General features: G+C 51.4%; 9 protein-coding genes across 9 annotated transcripts; 3 read left to right on the top strand and 6 right to left on the bottom strand.

Moving 5' to 3' along the window:
* Window positions 1-99: 99 nt before the first annotated feature.
* VTN49DRAFT_2517 (uncharacterized protein) lies at window positions 100-956 on the top strand (the record flags this gene model as incomplete). The annotated part of the gene is made up of 3 exons (XM_069410251.1): window positions 100-137; window positions 196-442; window positions 519-956. 3 exons carry the CDS (start codon window positions 100-102, stop codon window positions 954-956), a joined length of 723 nt encoding a protein of 240 aa, XP_069269075.1.
* Window positions 957-1,041: 85 nt separating this feature from the next.
* Window positions 1,042-3,812, bottom strand: VTN49DRAFT_2516 (uncharacterized protein; the record flags this gene model as incomplete). The annotated part of the gene is made up of 6 exons (XM_069410250.1): window positions 1,042-1,284; window positions 1,347-2,250; window positions 2,304-2,682; window positions 2,731-2,934; window positions 2,991-3,473; window positions 3,536-3,812. The coding sequence occupies 6 exons, from the start codon at window positions 3,810-3,812 to the stop codon at window positions 1,042-1,044; spliced, it is 2,490 nt and encodes an 829-aa protein (XP_069269074.1).
* A 267-nt stretch (window positions 3,813-4,079) lies between these two features.
* On the bottom strand, window positions 4,080-5,341 carry VTN49DRAFT_2515 (uncharacterized protein; the record flags this gene model as incomplete). Its single annotated transcript, XM_069410249.1, has 2 exons — window positions 4,080-5,245; window positions 5,311-5,341. The coding sequence occupies 2 exons, from the start codon at window positions 5,339-5,341 to the stop codon at window positions 4,080-4,082; spliced, it is 1,197 nt and encodes a 398-aa protein (XP_069269073.1).
* Window positions 5,342-5,608: 267 nt separating this feature from the next.
* On the bottom strand, window positions 5,609-6,387 carry VTN49DRAFT_2514 (uncharacterized protein; the record flags this gene model as incomplete). The annotated part of the gene is made up of 2 exons (XM_069410248.1): window positions 5,609-6,030; window positions 6,087-6,387. The coding sequence occupies 2 exons, from the start codon at window positions 6,385-6,387 to the stop codon at window positions 5,609-5,611; spliced, it is 723 nt and encodes a 240-aa protein (XP_069269072.1).
* Window positions 6,388-6,900: 513 nt separating this feature from the next.
* On the top strand, window positions 6,901-8,128 carry VTN49DRAFT_2513 (uncharacterized protein; the record flags this gene model as incomplete). Its single annotated transcript, XM_069410247.1, has 2 exons — window positions 6,901-7,909; window positions 7,956-8,128. The coding sequence occupies 2 exons, from the start codon at window positions 6,901-6,903 to the stop codon at window positions 8,126-8,128; spliced, it is 1,182 nt and encodes a 393-aa protein (XP_069269071.1).
* A 138-nt stretch (window positions 8,129-8,266) lies between these two features.
* On the top strand, window positions 8,267-8,905 carry VTN49DRAFT_2512 (uncharacterized protein; the record flags this gene model as incomplete). Its single annotated transcript, XM_069410246.1, has 1 exon — window positions 8,267-8,905. One exon carries the CDS (start codon window positions 8,267-8,269, stop codon window positions 8,903-8,905), a length of 639 nt encoding a protein of 212 aa, XP_069269070.1.
* Window positions 8,906-11,559: 2,654 nt separating this feature from the next.
* VTN49DRAFT_2511 (uncharacterized protein) lies at window positions 11,560-13,051 on the bottom strand (the record flags this gene model as incomplete). The annotated part of the gene is made up of 3 exons (XM_069410245.1): window positions 11,560-12,424; window positions 12,501-12,901; window positions 12,962-13,051. 3 exons carry the CDS (start codon window positions 13,049-13,051, stop codon window positions 11,560-11,562), a joined length of 1,356 nt encoding a protein of 451 aa, XP_069269069.1.
* A 1,113-nt stretch (window positions 13,052-14,164) lies between these two features.
* Window positions 14,165-14,854, bottom strand: VTN49DRAFT_2510 (uncharacterized protein; the record flags this gene model as incomplete). The annotated part of the gene is made up of 3 exons (XM_069410244.1): window positions 14,165-14,490; window positions 14,572-14,584; window positions 14,753-14,854. 3 exons carry the CDS (start codon window positions 14,852-14,854, stop codon window positions 14,165-14,167), a joined length of 441 nt encoding a protein of 146 aa, XP_069269068.1.
* A 1,111-nt stretch (window positions 14,855-15,965) lies between these two features.
* VTN49DRAFT_2509 (uncharacterized protein) lies at window positions 15,966-17,450 on the bottom strand (the record flags this gene model as incomplete). Its single annotated transcript, XM_069410242.1, has 3 exons — window positions 15,966-16,806; window positions 16,877-17,292; window positions 17,358-17,450. 3 exons carry the CDS (start codon window positions 17,448-17,450, stop codon window positions 15,966-15,968), a joined length of 1,350 nt encoding a protein of 449 aa, XP_069269067.1.
* Between the last annotated feature and the right edge of the window lie 1,050 nt (window positions 17,451-18,500).

The raw sequence follows: 18,500 nt of genomic DNA, 5'->3' as shown, positions 1-18,500 counted from the left end.
GATAACTTGAAGGCTAGCTAAGATAAGAGGTGTGGCTTTGGGGACCCGATCCATCTGCAATCGCCACTATTCAAAAGGACAAACACCATCCCCCTCGCCATGGATCTCGTAGCAACTGTTCGCAAAGAAGGCAGCCGGTAAGCACGCATATTTTACTTTAATCCAGTGGGGTTCTGCTAACGCAATCCTATACAGCGGCGGCCGCGACTCCTTCAAATGGGAGGACGTCAAGGAGTCCGCCCACCGAGAAAATTACCTCGGTCACTCGCTGATGGCTCCAGTTGGCCGGTGGGCAAAAGGTCGGGATCTGCAGTGGTACGCGAAAGCCAAAGATGACACAGCCGCCGAGGACGAAGCTCGACAGCGCGAGGAGGAGTTGAAACGCATCAAGGAGGCGGAGCAGGAGGCTATGGCGCGGGCGTTGGGATTACCAGTGCCGGCGGTTGGAACATCGAGGAGACAAGAGGAGAGTAATGCGAATAATACGGCATTGGGGGATGGAAGAGGGAGTCGGATAGTGGAGCAGAGAGCCGAACAGAAGGAAGAAGAAGAGAGAGAGCGGGAGCGTCGCAAGCGCTCCCGGCACCACCGCGATCACCACCATCGTTCTCACAGACACCGTTCCGAACGCAGAGACCGTAGCAGAGCTCGCAGCAGGGACCGAAGCCGAGATCGCAGCCGAGACCGCAACAGAGATCGGAGCAGAGATCGAAGGCGGGATCATTATTCGCCGAATCGCGAACGGAGAAGAGGACGGCGAGGTGATTCAGAACCCGACGACGACCAGTATCATTCGGGCCGCCGACACAGCGATCACAAACATCGCCGACATCGCCATGGCGATTGGTCGAGATCGAGATCTAGGTCTAGATCACCATCTCCATCTCAACGAGGGGACCGTGGGCATGACCGAGATCGAAGCCGTCTCAGATGAAGATACAAGGGTGGTGATATGAAAATTGATACCGATAAATTCGAGGTCTGATTCAATTGTGGCCTCATTGAGACATCAAGACTTAATACTACATGTCTGGGGCGAATTTACAGTTCATCGTGCCCCCCGGCAGTGGACAAATCCTCCATGGCCATGATCTTCACTACCAGACTGGTCCAGCCTGTGAAATGTTGGGTGCGCTGCCCCTTACCCGTGTCGGGATTATACTGCTCCCACGCGTATCCTGTGCGCTTCCACTCGCGGAAGACGTTATTGATCACGTTCTTACGGAGGGCCGAATACAGTTGCCGGGCCTGGGATTGGTGCGGACCGGGGGATGTCCCAACATCCTATTTCATCAAGCGTTAGATCGATCGTTTGTTTACAGACAGCCAATGATGTTTTGACTTACATAGAGGCTTTTCAGTATCATGTAATTAATATTGATCCAGACTGGACTGCGCCAGTAGTTCTCGTCTTTGCCGTAGTTTGGATCTTTCTTGCTCAAACTTCGAATACCATAGTCCGACCACAACTCGGCCGAGTCGCCGATCAAATCGAGCACGGGCTTTAACCGGGGACTATCCGGAGCCAGCATTCCGGTCAGGAAGGGCATCAAAGAGACGTAGCCCTTGTGGCAGACATGGACACTCTCTTCATACTCATCAATGGTCGCGTCGCAGAACGTCTGCGCTGCGTCATCCCAGTGCAGGTCATCAATGTTGCGTTTGATGGCGTCCTCATAGCCGGAAAACTCCTCGGCATCGTCTGTCTTTCCTAGAGCTGAGGCCACCCGACGCAGCGCCCGTGTCATCATCCCCATCCAACTGATCAGATCAACGTGCAGCTCGCCCGGGTGCGGCGGTTGCGCCCGCGGGTAGTCGTCAAAACCAGAGGTTAGAATGTGCATCACGGTCCGCCCCCGCCAGCGGTAGGCTTCTTTGGTCGAGTAGGCTTCACGGTCGTACGACTTGATGTCACCCCACTGTGTCTTTTTAAACCAGAAATACTGTCTCTTGAGGAGTGGGTAGAGCGAGCGTAGATGTGCGAGAGCCAGGTCCCGATTCTCGAAGTCAATTGATCTGAGGCGGTCGGCTGCGTTTAAATCTCCGCCCTTCTTACCGGGTTTGCTAGACTCTAGCTTGTCCAGAATCGATTCCAAGACCATGAACAGCGTAGGAGGGTTCGCGTAGTGTGGATACTGCACTCGGAATTCTGGAGGTACCTTGTTGCGGGCCTCAAGTCCGAGGATCTGTTCTCGTGCGATCCAGCCATCTTCGTCCATGGAGTTGAACCAGCTCTTCAGGATGTCAAATCTGACTGTGAGTCAGCTACATAATTCGCAGGAGCCCCTAGTTCGAGAACCTACGCAAGCTCAACATCGTAGTCCAGAATAGGGATTAAATGAAACCCTTCGTCCCAGAGAAAACCCCGAGGGAAAAAGGACCGTGACGGAACGCAAGTAAAGAGCTCATGGGGTTCCTCCTCCTCAGGCTTGGCCCTCTCCCTCGCTTCCGCGGCCTCTTCCCAGAAACCCTCGTCGAGTTCATCGTACTCGGGCGCAGCAGAACGATCCACGATCCCACTGCCGTAAAAATACCCGATGCCACCAACAAGGTTGGAGAACATGTTCTTTGAGAATTCGGCATACTCTGGGGTATTGAATGGCGACTTCCGGGGAAATACTTTCTCAAAGTTTGTGGAGAAGGACTTTGCATTGTTTTCAATTTGCTTTGTCAATTTCTCAGCTGTCCGAGTCAGAATCGCTCATTTCCATTGCATTGGTAACGACTTACAGGTAACTGGCTCCGGGGATGATCCTGAGGAGAAAAGAATGTCAAATTCGAATGGGCCACGGAACACTTTTTGAACGAAATGCATGTTTCCCTTGCCCGGGATATGCGGAACAGTAAACAACCGCTCCGGTGGCGGCAAGTTTTGTTCGCCGTATTCCTGCAATGCCTCTTGTAAGGTCTGTCTCATGGTCGCAAAAAGCATGACTTATACCGGTCAGCTTGATTCCTGATCATCGTGGAGATAGGATGAAGGCACGTACTCTTAGACTGCCATAGAGCTTCCGACGGAATTTCCATGCTCGCAACGAACGTCTTATCCAACGGCTTGGGCTCGCAGCTGGGGTGATTGCAATGTGGGTGATCATTGTCCGGACCAGCCGTAACGTCAATCGTAAATCTTCCCAGCTCCATCGTCGCTCCTGACAGCCTGACATTGCCTTCAGTCCCGACCTTGCGGCTTTCAGTCTCCCAGTCGTCGACTTCCAAGCGGCCGAGCCCCTCTAAAGTGGTATAGAAGATAACCGTCGTGGACAGATCCGAGGGCGCGTCCTCGCGTGGGGTGCCTTTGACGCGCGCTGCCCAGCTCCCACCGTGTTTTCCTCCGGAAATCTTGACAAAGTCAATTGTGATATCCAACTGGTTATTGGCATCGTGGATGGTTTCTCGTCCGCCTGTGCGCGGATCGTATTCTTCCCAACCATATCCGGCCATTTCATCACTTTGCTCGCATGTGTGCCGGAAGTCTTATCTCGACAGTCAGTAATTTCATCCTCAATTTCTTCCGTTCGACTCGACACGAGCTTACTTTTCTGCAATGCCTCGTAATCATCCGCCCGAGACCACATCAGGCCCGCCACGATGCTTTTCGGAATGCGGGGTTGGACCCCGAAGTACAAATTGGACTTATAGGGACCCCAGAGTAGCGACTCATTGTTCGCTTTGGCGACCTTATTGACCAAGCTCGAAACATCGTTCTCGCCATCCTCATGACGATTCGCATTGGTCACGTCCAGAGCTAACAAAATCCAAGCCAGCAAAAAAGAGAGACCGAGGTGCCAACCCATGATTCCTTGAGTTGGCATTCGTATGTTACTTCATTGGGTCTATCTTGGGCCCTCAGTCGCTTTGTTGTGCTTGTCCTAAAGATCGCCCGAAGCTCCAGTGTACACGTTTCGTCTTCGATACGCGTTACGAAAGTTACCCAGGATATCGGTTATCAAAGTTATAGCGTTGATATTCAAGATATTAAATTGTTATACTAAAGCGCTTATAACCCGGTTACCATACGCCAGATGAGGGTCATTCAACGCTTGGTGCTCAAGGGTACTTTTAGTGCACCTCAGCACAACTCATAAATACCGCTGCGAATCCAACGTCGGTATCTTCGCACTCTTGGCTGCGCCTTCAAACACAAACTCGCTGATTAGCTTACCCGTACCCGGGGCATTCTGGATGCCCCAGCACGTATGCCCGGCAGCGAGATACAGCCCCTTGACACCAGTGTAGCCGATCAGTGGCCCGCCGCCCCTTGCATCGACATTGGGTAGGTAGCACGCCTGACGAGTGATGACTTCTCCCAGTCTCAGCTCGTCAGAGATGCTACCAACGGAATCGATGATGTCCTGACACCGTGACTGGTCCACCTGCACCTCAGCTGTGCTGGACGGCAGCGGCACAATGCGGTCTCCTTCTCCGCAGGCGTAGACCGTGTTATCCGGCCGAGCATATATTTCTGGCGAGACGATTGATTTACCCCCGGGAAGCTCGATGTTAGTAAACAGCGTATATGCGGACACCGGCCGTGTTGGTCGGATCACGACGCTGTGCGCGCGAGTGGCAGAAATCGGGACCTGGGGAAGTACCGAGCGCGTCCACGGTCCAGCAGCTACTACAACGTCAGTCGCCGGGATCGTGTTCGACTCGCCGGTTGCCTTGTCGATGTAGGTCACTGACTTGACCCCGTCCGGTCCCTGACCGATGTCGGTAGCCTTCCCCAACACGATCTTTGCACCCTTCTCCTCGGCTAGTTTGGCAATGGACGTGGTGAACAAGTACGGATGCACCTGGGCCGTCTCACCCGGCCCGCTCATACTCTCGTAAGCACGTAGACCATCAGGCACAACCCAGTCAAGATCACTCGGGATTCCCGCAGCCCGCAGCTTGCCAACTGCGGCGGCATCTCGCTTCTGCAGAGATACGGAAGATGCGTCCTTCCCACCCTCCTTTTGTTTCTCGCTAATCACACGGCCCTTGGCAACGAGCTGGCCGCAATTCACTTGCCGGTAACCCCATCGCTGCTCGCCATTATGCTCCTTTGCCAACTCGGCATGAAGCTTGTAGCTGAGCGGAACGATATTGCTCGGGTATGCCCACAGTGCCACCAGACCTCCCGCCTTCCCGGACGCGCCGCCCGCGATTTCCGTCGCCTCGAGGATTGTGATCTTGTGACGAGAGGGATCGTAGGAAGGATGCCTGGTGAGATAGTATGCGGAGCAACATCCGATGATCCCCCCGCCTGGTGGTCGTCGGGCTGTTAGCCGTTGTGCTCCCAACGAAGCGGGCCTCCGGGTAGAGACGAACCTATGATGACGATTTCTCGTTCAGCGGTCATGATGCTACGAGCAATTACTTTGAGCGAGGATAATCCCAGAGAAGCCAGGTTGGAAAGTTGGAAGATTCCACGATTCTCGAAAGTCCGATAAATTACGTCAGTGGAGTCGACGACTAGGGCCTAAACGCGGTGGATATACAAGTCCCAGACAAGACAATCGCAATAATAAAAATGCAAGAGTAGTTACAGTACAGTTGCCCCTAACACCCAGACACTAACGCCGGAACGCTCCATCCCAATGGCATGACCCTAATCAAGCTAACGCCGCTATCTCGGCGGACTCAGCGGCCGGTTGAAACCTCCCGGACGATTCATGTACTGTCGGTACTGAGTCTTCTTCTCCTTGCGCACTCCGTAGATGTTGTTTCCAGGAACCTTCGTATTCTTGGTACTCCGGAACCGGGTAAACCCGACGGCTTTTCGCATGAGCTCGTCGATCTGCTCGGGGTTCTCAGCTAAGCTATCCAGGCTGTCCAGGCCTCCCATTACAACGTCCTGGTCTTCTTCCTCGTTTCGGACTTGGGCCCTTTTCCCGTTCGGTAGACGATCTTCGGGCCGCGATCGGTCCCCGTCCCGTGAATGATCTCGGGAACCGTATCTGGAGCTCCGGACGGGAGACCGCGACCGAAAACGAACCCCATTGCGAGCTGGCGACCGCGAACGATCCCGTCGATCGGATCGTCCAAGACCTTAACAACGACCGTAAGCACGAGAAGCAGCTGAGGGGAAAATGCTCAGTCCTTACCTCGCCTACTACCATATCGATCCCGACTGATGCTCCGATCTCGATCCCGTACACCACGTCCATCCCGCTCCCGGTCTCGCTTACTGTCCCAGGATCTACTCCTGTCGCGCCTTCGATCGTCGCGGTCCCGCGACCGAGAGCGGTAGCGAGAACTAGGCCCGTCCGGCTTTCCACCGTCGCGACGTGACCACCGGTCGCGGTCCGGCTCTTGGTCCGGCGAGCGTGAATATCGCGAGCGTGAATCGTTTCTGTCCCACGAGCTTTCTGCTCTGCGGGCTCTTTTGGTCGGCGGCTCTGACATAGCAAGGGCGTGCTCTGTGAGACGGTCGAAAGACGGGAGAATTGGGTATTCTGGGATCGAGGGATACAAGCTGCCGCCACGTGTCTACCACATTATTGCAAGGGAATTAAATCGGCGTGACTGGTGTGATCTTGTTCTTCGTAGAACGTTGTTTTCCTACAATAGTGGCGCTTTTTCTGGACACGGAGCGAACCAGGAGTGCAGTTGGTGCCTAAGGCATGAAATAATATGATGCCTCAGGCAATAACTGCGTAACGTTCTCTACGACGACGAGCTCGAAGGCGAACGACGACAGATACCACCAGAACGACGTTGTATTGCATGGAGGATCGGTCGCAACATTACAGTGAGCACCACGTTCCGATCATGCAGGATTCGGACTCATAGACGCGTCTGCTGGAGAGTCCCGTTTCCCGCGGACAAGATCCAGGGATGATCTCATCGCCGGCCGTGAAGCTTACAGGAGGGAGACATAGTCCATACTACACCTATTTTCGATGTTAAAACTCCCCCATGGCCGCTCCCAGACTGCCGTTTCTTTATCCGAACCTGCTCCGGTCGGTACGGTCGTGCGAGCCGTCGCCGCGCTCGCTCCGCCTTCCGAGCAAACCTTCCGCCGCATTCCACTCGTCCCGCCGATGCGAGCAAGACACTATCCCACGACGCTATGGCCCTGCGAATGAGCCGCGAATACCCCCAGAGTTGCCGAAGGAAGTCGCCGCGAATCTGTCCGGTGGTCGTTGGACGAACGACGGGGCCCCCAAGCGAACAGGAAAGGAAAAAGATGAGAAGGAACCGCAAGAGATGAAGAAGGGGGAGGAGGCGCCGACGGGAGACGCAAAACAGGAAGCACGGACTGACAGAGAGGATAAGCAAGAAGCGGTCAAAGCCGAGCAACAGGGTTCTGCGGACACAGAGAACCCTCTTGAATCTGTTATGAACATGCCATCGCCACCATCTGCGCTACCGCCCGTAAGAGTTGGCGAAAGCCGGCATCTCCAGCCACCGCCGTATGTCCATCATTTTGATACATACAGTCTGGTCAAGGACCTTGAGAAGGGCGGATTTAGCGAAGCGCAGGCCGTCACGGTCATGAAAGCCGTGCGGGCAATTCTCCAAGATAAGTTAGAACTAGCCGAACAGAGCTTGACCTCAAAGTCCGATATTCAGAACGAGCAATATTTGTTCAAGGCTGCATGTTCAGAGCTCCAGCAATCGCTCCGAACGGCGCGCAATGCGGAGATTCAACGGCAGCGGGCCTCGCGAACGCAGCTGCAACACGAATTCGACATGGTCAACCAGCGCATGAACCAGGAACTGGGGAATCTTCGGGACGCCATCAAGGAGATGTTCAACGACCACAAGATGACGACGCGGGAGATGCAGCGGAGCATCGACACGGCAATCCAGGAGCTCAATTACAAGATCACGGTGTCACTCAACAGCGATGGGAAGAGCGAGATCGAAGGGTTGCGATGGTTCCTAACACGCCGTGCGGCGATGGCCGTGGCCACATGTGCCAGTAAGCTAAAACTCCTACGATTCGGCAATTGCGCTGACGAGTATAGTCATGATCATCCTGTTCTTGAAGTACTACTCGGTTCGCCAAAGGAAACTCGAAGAAGCCGCGAACAAAGAAAAGGAAACCGCGGCGATATCCTCGACCCGGGGCCAGGAAAGCACCGCGGTACAAACAGAGACACCATTGTCCGGCGCAGTAGTAACCGAATCTCTGGGGTAACCCAGAACCCATTCTTGGATAGACAAATGATACCCCTGAAGTTACTCTCTACATACCCTTTCTTGGCGTTGGCAACCATTCAAACGCGACCTAAATCTGTAGACCAAAACAGTAGTCATTCATATCACACCCTCAACCATGCTCCCCCGCACACTTCTCTCCATTTTCTTGATAGCCGCTCCTGTGGGAGCCAAATCTTGCGCCTGGGAGCTACTGGAGAGCCTGAGCTTACGCTGGAACAACCTCGCCGGCTCACACTTAACCCAGGAAATCTGCTCCGCAGGATGTGAGCCACGCATCGCAACATGGGACACCTGGGCACATGATCACGCGTTTTTACCGCTCGTGGACATCCTCGCCGAAGAAATGGAGATATCGCCAATCTTCAAAGACAACTTCGTTCGAATCGTGCGATCCATTGTCGACGCGACGAAGCGCGAATGCACCGACGCTATCTTCCTCACAGACAACCAACATCTGTGTATGGGTAATGATCAACTATCACAATGGAATCGCTGCGTGAAAACACAGGCGGTGAAGGTGGCGATGAAAAACATACTGAGCATTCTGCGGCTAGTGTCGAAGGAGATCTGTGGTGGGAGTAGTACTCCTTCTGGCCAGAGTCGCGTCGAGTATCTCCTGTCGCCAAGGGTGTGGGAGGATCTGCTGCCACGGTATATGAGGCTATACGCGAGTACGTGCGAGACGTCTCGGTCTCTACGGGACGAGCAAGAACGCCAGGATGAAGGCTTAGGTGGTGCAAAGGACGAGCTCTGAATATGCGCCATGAACATTTGTCTTTCCTGCTCAGTTCGATCACTCCCTCAAGAATCAATACGGCATTCTACACAATCTGCTCGTACCTGCTGTTCGGCTCAAGTGACGTCAGCGGACTGTACCTGACGTTCTAATAGCAATCCATGTCGCTATCGGAAATAGATCATCGCGTCCGCGTTCGTTGAGTCTTGCCGACATCCTCGCACAGACCGAGAAAAACAAGAGTCTCACGCAGAAGGGGCGTGATGATTGTGTCGCACGAGAAAATTATGCCAACGCTTTGAGATCTAAACCCAGTCAGGACAGAGTTCTCCGTACATGCTGATCAAATATCGAGGAGTGGTCGATTGATACTCACCTTCTGGCTCCGGACGACGTCTTCCAAATCCAGGTATTCCGCAACCTGGACACGGAGTTCAAGGGGCAGAGAGCCGACAATATCAAAGTACGTAATGATTACCCCTGGTCTAAGTGAATTGTCATTCGGAAGGATTCACCTTAATACAATACCTATATTGAAGAACTCGGTCCAAACCTTCCGTAGAAACTTCGGTGGGAATATGGCGGGCGGGGGAAACTTAATTGATTTACGTTCATCGAATTGAACCTCTGGTGGTTGTTTCTAAGTACTTGCCATTTTGCACGTACTGTCCATGTCCGTTGCGACGTGACTAGGGGTGCGTCACTGCTGTACGGTGTAGGTGCATGGTACCTAAATTTCAGCAGTCAAATGGGGCATTAGGGGGCACGGGTATACAGAGTGCCCCGCCGCAGGAAGTATCGGATTCTCAATGTAAATTAGGATCCTTGAACCCGTATAAACGTAAGGCAGTCGAAACGCAAGATTACGGAATATTCCTACGTTGGCATATAGGAGATCAGGATGATTCTTGGGATTAGGGTTCAGAGACTTCTAATCGTCCAAATCCCCAAACAACGGACGGCAGTACTTCGCATACTAAAGACTACGAAGTCTTGAAGGGTCTAAGTAACGACGCGTAATACTTCATTTTCTAACAGATGACTAGCTTTACTGAAGTGATGGAGAAACCTGTGAACTAAGTACGGAGTACTCCGTAATAGCTGTCGAAATTCGTTGATCGGGCCAGCTTCCAAGTTCACGGGGAGCCAAGGTAATTGGAGTAGCTCTGTTCGAGACCTCTCAGATGGCTGAAGCCACACTCTATGTGACGCATGAGATAATTGCAATGATCCCTGCTACAGGACCTACGTCAACGACTAATGCCAGTAGACGGATTGAGAAGAGGGCAGAAGGAGATTGTGAACGGCCGAGTTTTGTTCCTTGCTTTCACTCACTCACTCGCCAATTTCACCTACTCCAGTCTGTAGTAAGGTTGTCTCTATCCTGGATAAGATTGGGGCCAAAGTTTGGACTGAGAAACCAGACCTCCACGTCGGTCCCAACGACTGAACCAAAAATCTCACGGTGTCCACAAACAATGACTTCGGGCCATTGTTGGAGTTGAAAGATATGGTCCAGCGAGGTGTGAACTTCAATTACACGGCTTTCAAACAACGGGGCAGAGTGCAGGGTTACTGTGCCGGTTGTGGCATTGTAGATGTCAACCTGACAGCCCTTCCCAGTGGTACGTCAGCCATGTTTGACATGAAATGCACTCAGTGACGGAAAACCCCTCTCTCTATTGGCTCATCACAGCAAACCAGTGGACACTGAGCCGATCAAGGGTGTAGCAGCACTCAGGGTGCAGAGCGGCTTAGGTGTGCTTCTCTAAGAAGAACTTGGCCATGTTAGGATTGAGTTCTCTCTGCTTACCTACCTGTCCAAGAATCAAATTGCGCAAAGCAAACCTTCTGGCTCCGAACATTGTCTTCAGATCCAGATATTCCACAAAATAAATCAGGAGCTCGGGAGACAGAAAACAGACAATATCGTATGTCATGACGCACTCGAGTCGAATTGAGATGCCATTTCGGAGAAATTCAGTTGATGTTGAAGAACAGGACTCTCGGATTCAAGAAGACTTCACATGCACAAATGGTTTCGACAAGAAGACTTTTCCGTCGCACAGGCGGCGCAGCCCCTTGATGAAATCAAGATTCACCATAAGAGCGAATTGAAATACTCGTAAATTCATACAGTCGCGTTATCTAGAACTTAGGTGGTTCGAGCAAAAGTATATGGATGGAATTTATGTATAGCCTAGCTTCTCGAATCCTTGTCCTCTCCCAGTACGTACAGAAATAATCGCCAGCGTTTCTTAGGGTTAGGGCTGCGATCCTAGGCGCAAGCCTTAATTGGCTGTCCAACAGCCGACGGGGAACTTTGAAACCCCCGTTCATATCAACCGTCAGATACTAGAGTCAGAGGGAAAAAAATCATTCTTGGATTCGCGATTCATCAGCTGAATGGAACATACCAGGTATGCCGTGGAAATTCTTTGACTATATTCTCACAAAGGTGGAGCGTGTGCTCAGGTGCTGGAAGTGATTTGCGGTTTGCACGACCTTTCCAAAGTGATGACCTCACCACACTGTACGTGGCGTTCATCATTTTCATCCCAGAACATAACCCTTTCTCCCACGCACTCGTCTGTCAATGCCAATCGCCAAATTTCGAAGAGGGAATGAATTAGCGTGGGTAATGATTTCGATAGCAAGTCGTTGATATCCTGTTAAGACCTAGCCCACTTCCTCCTCACCGTCATTGAATGATACCCATCCGGGTTAAGGTCGGGGACGAAATTCGGATTGAAAAGCCAGAGCTCAACGCCGGCGTCGTTTGCCAAGCCAACAACCTCACGATCTCCGGAAACACGGAAAAGCGGGTTGCTGGTACGGTGTTGGAGCGGTTTCCACCATGTGCGGACCATGAATACGTCGGCGGCCAGCCGTAATGGGCAAGAATGCAAGGCTACAGTGCCGGTGGTTGCATTACAGACGGCAATTTGCCTGGTCATCGTGGAGCGGTAAACCAAGTGCCTTGTCAAAAAGGCAGAGCGATCCACGGACACATCAGTTGACTCAGCGGAGTGAATCCACCGGAGGCCGAGCCTGTCATCGGAATGATCGTATTCAAGGTGAATCGCGGCATACCTATCAGTCGCGAAGAAGAGCTGGGCTACAGTCTTCTGGCCGTAGGTACTCCAGGTGTCACGGTCGAAATAGGGGCGGTGTTGAGGCCTGCCAGCCGGCATTGGTAAGTGAAAGACTTTCTTTCCTAGTCGCTGCCCCGTCGTTGTCTCCCATTTGGTCTGCTCCACCTCTGGCGGCTGTTTTTCCCAGTTGATTTCGAATGCTACCAGCACACTCTCAGCCGCGTTCACATGGCACATTCTAAAATTGGAGAAGCGGCCAATTTCTTGGACATCATTGGAAGTCAGATCCCAGACGTAGATGGGATACGGCTCATTCTGCGGCATGGGAGCGATGACTACCTTGTCCTCAACGATTGTGGGCAGAGCACATGGAGCCGGAAGCCGTTGAGCGATTTTCTTTTTTGTGAGTATATCCCAAGCTGTGAAACAGTCGAAATGTCTCCTAATTCGTAGATAGAATGTTAAACAATGCTCGATAGCGCAAAATACCAACATGTGCCCAATATCCCCATACTTACGTTTCCTCGAACACCAGGACAAGATACCGATTAGACAGGATCAGGTGACGGAGAGATCCGGTTCCGGTGCCGGGCCAGATTGATCTCTCTCCGGTTTCAAGATTCAGCATCTCGACTTCTTTGCGCTTCTCAATGTAGTAGCACAACCGGCGTGAATTACATCGGACATCGTTGGGGACACAGAACGATGACTCTGGCCAGGGGAGAAAGATCTTTTTAACCGGTCGAGCACGCTGCAAGCCATGTCGCCATCGGAAATAGCTCATCGCGTCGGCGATCGCTATATCTGTGGTGATTCCATCCTCATCCAGACCTAAAAATGCAAACGCTTCGCGCAAATCAGGCCTGAATCTTGTAATAATCGTATCGCACGAGAAAACCGTGCGCCATCGCTTGGAGACCTAGGCCCTGTCAGGATAGAGGGCTCACTTTCTGGGGATGGAGGAGTGGTCGGTACGTACCCTCTGATTCCTAACAACGTCCTCTAAATTTAGATATTCCACGACATGAATCAGAAGCTCCAGAGGCAGCGAACCGACAATATCATACATCTTCTCGAGTCGCAATGAAATGCCGCTTCGAAGGAATTCATCATGGTGAGTTATATAATGGGGGACGCAGACTCCCGGCTTCTTCAATAAATAATAAATGCGGCTGAGATTACACGAGTTGCGGGGGGTTTATTCAACCGATTTGATCTGATATGATTCACCAAAAAACCCCGCAGTGATGAAGTGTGATCATGTGTCACTCCCGGATGAAAACACGAGGAAGGTCAGCTTCTTTTTTCCTCGCCTCACTGACCACTTCTTATATTGAAATTCATACTTGAATCAGCTTTTGATTTTTATTTTTCCTAAGCATACTGAAAGCACCCTGTTCCTGAAGACCAAAAAGTAATATCCCTTTAATTTGAGCGGACGAATCCGCGTAAACCTACGTTCAAATCCCTTGTGCAGTTAGGGTTATTGACCATCGGCCTATTGAAGTTGCCTAGGATAGCCTCAGAAGGCCAAGATCTACGACTTGAATGTCCCCCGGCTCCAATGAGAAATAGCGTAGGCATCTTGCAGCTGCGCCTCCAAGATATGTCGTCATAATTTCTCATCCAACAAGGCAATTTTCGCTCTCATTGAACGAGGAGGATGGTTTGTATGCAGGAGTATGCGTCGGTTCCTTTCCCGAAGTGTTGGATTTCGAGTACAGGCAGTCTGGAAAACATTTCGCGAGCCCATAATCACACCCGTTCGGCCGAATTCGGGGAGTTCTGGGATAAAATGAGGATTGAAAAGCCAGAGCTGAGCGCCCCAGTCGCTCTTCAGACCGAGGACTTCAGTCCCCAAAAGATCGTAAGAAGAGCTTCCCGTGGTCAATTACTGCTCCAGGTTAGCAACGGCGCCGTCTCTTCATTGAATTCCGAGATGCGTCCGCCTGGTTTTCCACCGCGGGTCTATAATGCATAGTTACTCTACCAGTTGCAGCATCGTAGGTAACGGGCGAGCTGAGTATCCACCGGTAGACGAGATAAGGTGTGAGGTGAGTGGAATGATCTGCAATTTCGTCGGTAAGATCGGCAGCACGGATCCATCCGGTGTCTAACCGGTCCACAGCGTAGTCATACTCTCTATGTACCGTGGTGTTAATGTCCGTATACCGAAATAGAGCTAAGTCAGAGTCTTGTGGCCGTAGGTGCGGCTGGGGTCCCGCCGCAGCTGCAAGTTAGGGTTCTCGGGCCGAGCAGGGGCATCGGAGTTGATCTCGAACGCCACCGGCACGTTATCAGCCGCACTCACGTGGCATAGTCGGAGACTAGAGAGGCCGCCAATTCTCTGAACACAGTTCGAGTTCAGGTCCCAAATATGAACGGGCAGAGCTTCAGTTGTTGTCTGAGACACGGGCGCGATGACTATCTTGTCCCCGACAATTGCATACAGGACAATAAACCAAGGAATCTGCTGAGTGAGTTTCTGTTTGGCATGAATAAACCACCCTGTTAAGGAGTACTGGAAACGTCTATGAATTAAAACCTCACATCAGCAGACAAAGGGTTCGTCACCTCCTGATGACTTACATTCCGACTGAGACTAGTACAAGATAACGATCAGACAGGACGACATGACGGAGTGAGCCCATTTCGCCTCCGGTCCAAATCGATCGATGTCCAGTCTCAAGATTCAGCAACTCAACCTCATTGCGCTCTGGAATACAATAGCAGAGCCGCCGCAAATGACACTGGACGTCATTTAACGTACTTGGCCAAGGCTCCGGCCAAGGAAGAAGGATCTTTTTAAGCGGTTGAGCATGGCGGCCATATCGCCATCGGAAATAGCACATCGCGTCGGCGATTGCTTCATTTGTCGTGACACTCTCAAGGTCTAAGCCCAAAAAAGCAAGCGTTTCGCCCAGAACGTGAATAATGATGGTATCGTGCGAGAAGATCACGCGCCATCGCTTGGAGACTTTGCCAAGGCAGGGGTGTTAGTGCAAACTAAAAGTTCTGATCATCGACAAGGAGGAATCGTCGACACGCACCCTCTGGCTCCGGACAATATCATCCGGGTCAAGGTTACCTACGATTTGAATCAGAAGCTAGAGTGAAAGCGAGACGACAATATTCTCGCGCCGAATATGCAATGATGGCACAGAAGAATCCAATTTGAAGCGGTTGAACTCTCAACCTCGTGAGAATAGCTTCCATGGAGAATGACACGCGGGGAAGGTTATTCAGTACTATATCACATCTAACCAACCATTCACGCTAGTTTACGATGGTAGCCCTGTTCGTGCTTCCTGCAGAGTGATACGAGGGCACGATGCCGAATGCGCCACAATAAGGGTCCTTAAGAACAACGAATCTCAACTGACAAAAATTCTCCTGGGGTTCGGAATATTCCGCATCGCAATATCACTACCTTAAGAATAATAGTAGTATTAATGAACAGATTTCTCGAACCGAGGTATACAATCGGCGTGCAGGAAAGAGTGTTTTTGCTTGGCACGAGAAGAGGAGTTCACAAACGGGTCTTCCGGCTTTTCGTAGAGTTTAGGGCTAAAATAACTTAGCCGGAACCTAGGTACTTTCTCTCATAATCTCCTGTATGCCAATCGTATAACGAAGTTTGTGGCTCGGAAAGTCACGCAAGAATTTGATCCAAACCCAACCACCTACGACTGAGCATCAGTCGATAGATGAACAAGATAGGAATGGCCGGGCGTGCTAGGTGCATCAACTAACCAGTCTCGCATTAGGGTATAGCTAGGTTCATTGTAGAGTCCTGTTCAGTGTTCCAAAGAACTCCACGGCACCTTAAGGCTGCTGCTCAATTTACGAAATCATCGAGACATGACCTTATTACGATGTGATTACCGATTAGAAGCTTCAGTTGCTAGACCACAAAGTGAGTGAAGAATGGGAGTGATGGTCTAGATCTTGAATTTATTTGTCCTCGAAGACAACAACTTCCCCTACCCCCCTCTGCCGTAGTGCCTTTTGAGTATAGAGTCTGGGGCAAACTTCGGATTGAAGAACCAGAGTTGAGCACCGTTCGCATTAGAAAAACCCAAGACCTCACGGTCGCCAAAGACATGATAGTATGGAAGGTCTGAAGTATCTATATTGGTCGGATCGCCTCTCAGTGGCAGAATCTTGTGCAGGATTGCGGTCCCGGCGGTGGCGTTGTAGACTGCAACCTGGGGCTTCTTCGAGGAGAAGCGGTAGACAACGTTTGGGGTCAAATAAGCAGAGCAGGTATAGGAAATTTCTTTGTGGACCAGGGGCACAGAGTGAATAACGCGGGTGTTGAGCAGATCAGCCGCGTGGTCATACTCGAGGTGTACCGTAGTGTGCTTCTCAGAAGTCTCGAAGTAGAGTTGAATCACAGTCTTGTGGCCGTAAGTGCGGTAGGGCCTACTGAGATCCGTACCAGAGCGCACCCAGGAACGATCGGAAGGGCGCGCGCCAAACGGAAGATGAAACACGAGTTTCCTCTCCAATCGCTGCCCCGTTGTTATCGTCCATTTGGTCTGCCACACTTCCGGGGGCCGCCTCAGCCAGTTGACCTCGAATGCCACCAGTACATTTGTAGGCCCATCGACGTGCCACAAGATAAGATTATTGAATTTGCCAATCCCTTGAACACAATTCGTACCCAAATCCCAAACGTAGATGGGAGAACCGTACGGTTCGGGTTTCGGGGCGATGACCACCTTGTCTTCGACGATCGTATACAGGGCGCCGGAGATAGGAATACGTTGGCTGAATTTCTGTTTTGTATGCATGTCCCACGCTGTCAAATAATTCAAACCCCTAATAACCATCAAAATTAAGTGTCAAATGACGGCCGCAAAGATGGAGATATCTGTTCCTTCTTGCTTACTCCCAGACTTCTCTCGATGCCAGGACAAGGTAGCGATCAGACATGCTGAGACGACGTTTTGACGACGTTTCCCGGCCAGCCACGCCGCCGCTCAAGATCGACAGCTTCCCAGTCTCAAGGTCCAGCACCTCGACTTCGTTGCTGTGCGGACGTACATAGCACAGCCGGCGCGAATGGTAAACAATCATATCGGGAACATCGAGCTTAGGCGCGATATCTGGCCAGGGAAGGGAAATCTTTTTTACCGGTCGAGCATGCTGCAAGCCATGTCGCCACCGAAAATAGCTCATCGCACCGGCAATCGCTTCATCTGTGCTGATGCCAACCAGGTCCAAGCCCAAGAACGCAAGCGTTTCACGCAGAACAGGGGCGATAATTGTCTCGCACGAAAAAATCGTGTGCCATTGCTTGGATACCTAGGCCTTGTCAGGATCGAATACCGTACTACTCACTTTTCGACAACGAATTGAGCAATACGCACCCTCTGGCTCCGGACAATGTCCTCCAAATCCAGATATTCCACAACCTGAACCAGGAGCTCGAGAGGCAGAGATCCAACAATATCATAGGACATGTTCGGCAGTCGAACCCTGAAACGCCAATTCAGAGAAATTCATTCTGATTCATTAGTAGTGTATTCTCTAAAGGGAGAATGAATTGTCACTTTTCAATAAACGCAGCTGAGAGCACGACGTGCCGGGCAATTGAGCTTATCTGATCTCCGCGGGAGCCGAAGTCAAAATCCACCCCGCATTGGTCAGACCAAGAGAAAGATCGCCATTCCTCATCCTAGCTTCAGACTCACGTTGTGATGTCGTATGTCAAGAGAGCCTTTGCCTCATCCGGTCTAGCGCATCAATGTGCTTAGGGCTTAACCCAGGGCGGACATTTTATGTAGCTAGAGGTGGTTAGTGGGCTTGTTTTTTTCCTCTTTCATCATCCGAGAGAGTCCCAGAGAAACTCAAAACGGGTCACCTAGGAGCGCAGAACAGCCCATCGTCAGTGCTTTTTCCACTTTAGTCCCGTTCCACGGTAGCTCTTCTGCTATCGTACACAAAACGTATTTCTATGTCATAAAGCGTTCAAAAAGCATAATAGGTACTAGTCGTTACTACATCTACTTCACACAGAGTACTCGCACTGTCCCAGGAAAATGAAACGGGACATTCTGCACGAGGATGACGCGGAACAAAAACACTAGCCTATGGCCCGGCCACAAGAGTCGCGGGCAGCTAGCTATGCCCTCTAGGGTTAGCGTGCACGTGATTAGGGCTGAACCTTCTCCAGGTAGGTACCTCTACTACCTAAAATTGGTCTGGTTCGCTGGTTGGTAAAGCTACCTGGTAGGTATCCATACAATCCATTCCCAAGACACCAAAGGGGCACGTACTCGTTCTATTTGTAAGACTGCAAGTACCTTTCGACTCTTCCCGTTTGAAGGGGCCTGAAATTAAGTGCGTGTTGAATTGAATAGTATTCATTGCGTATGTCGAAGAAACTCAAAACCGTGAGAGTATGAAGCAGATATGGCGAAATGTTTTATCCAGTAGCCAGAACGGGAGCAAGTTGATCCATAAGCTATCGATTCATAACGGTTATGTAGTTGGTTATCGCCTCCTTACAA

Source organism: Thermomyces lanuginosus, assembly GCF_041956635.1.
Source record: "Thermomyces lanuginosus strain ATCC 200065 unplaced genomic scaffold VTN49scaffold_27, whole genome shotgun sequence".
In the NCBI taxonomy this organism is placed as follows: Eukaryota; Fungi; Ascomycota; class Eurotiomycetes; order Eurotiales; family Trichocomaceae; genus Thermomyces; species Thermomyces lanuginosus.
Note: the sequence above shows the minus strand (reverse complement) of the source record. Positions and strands in the feature narration are given on the sequence as shown.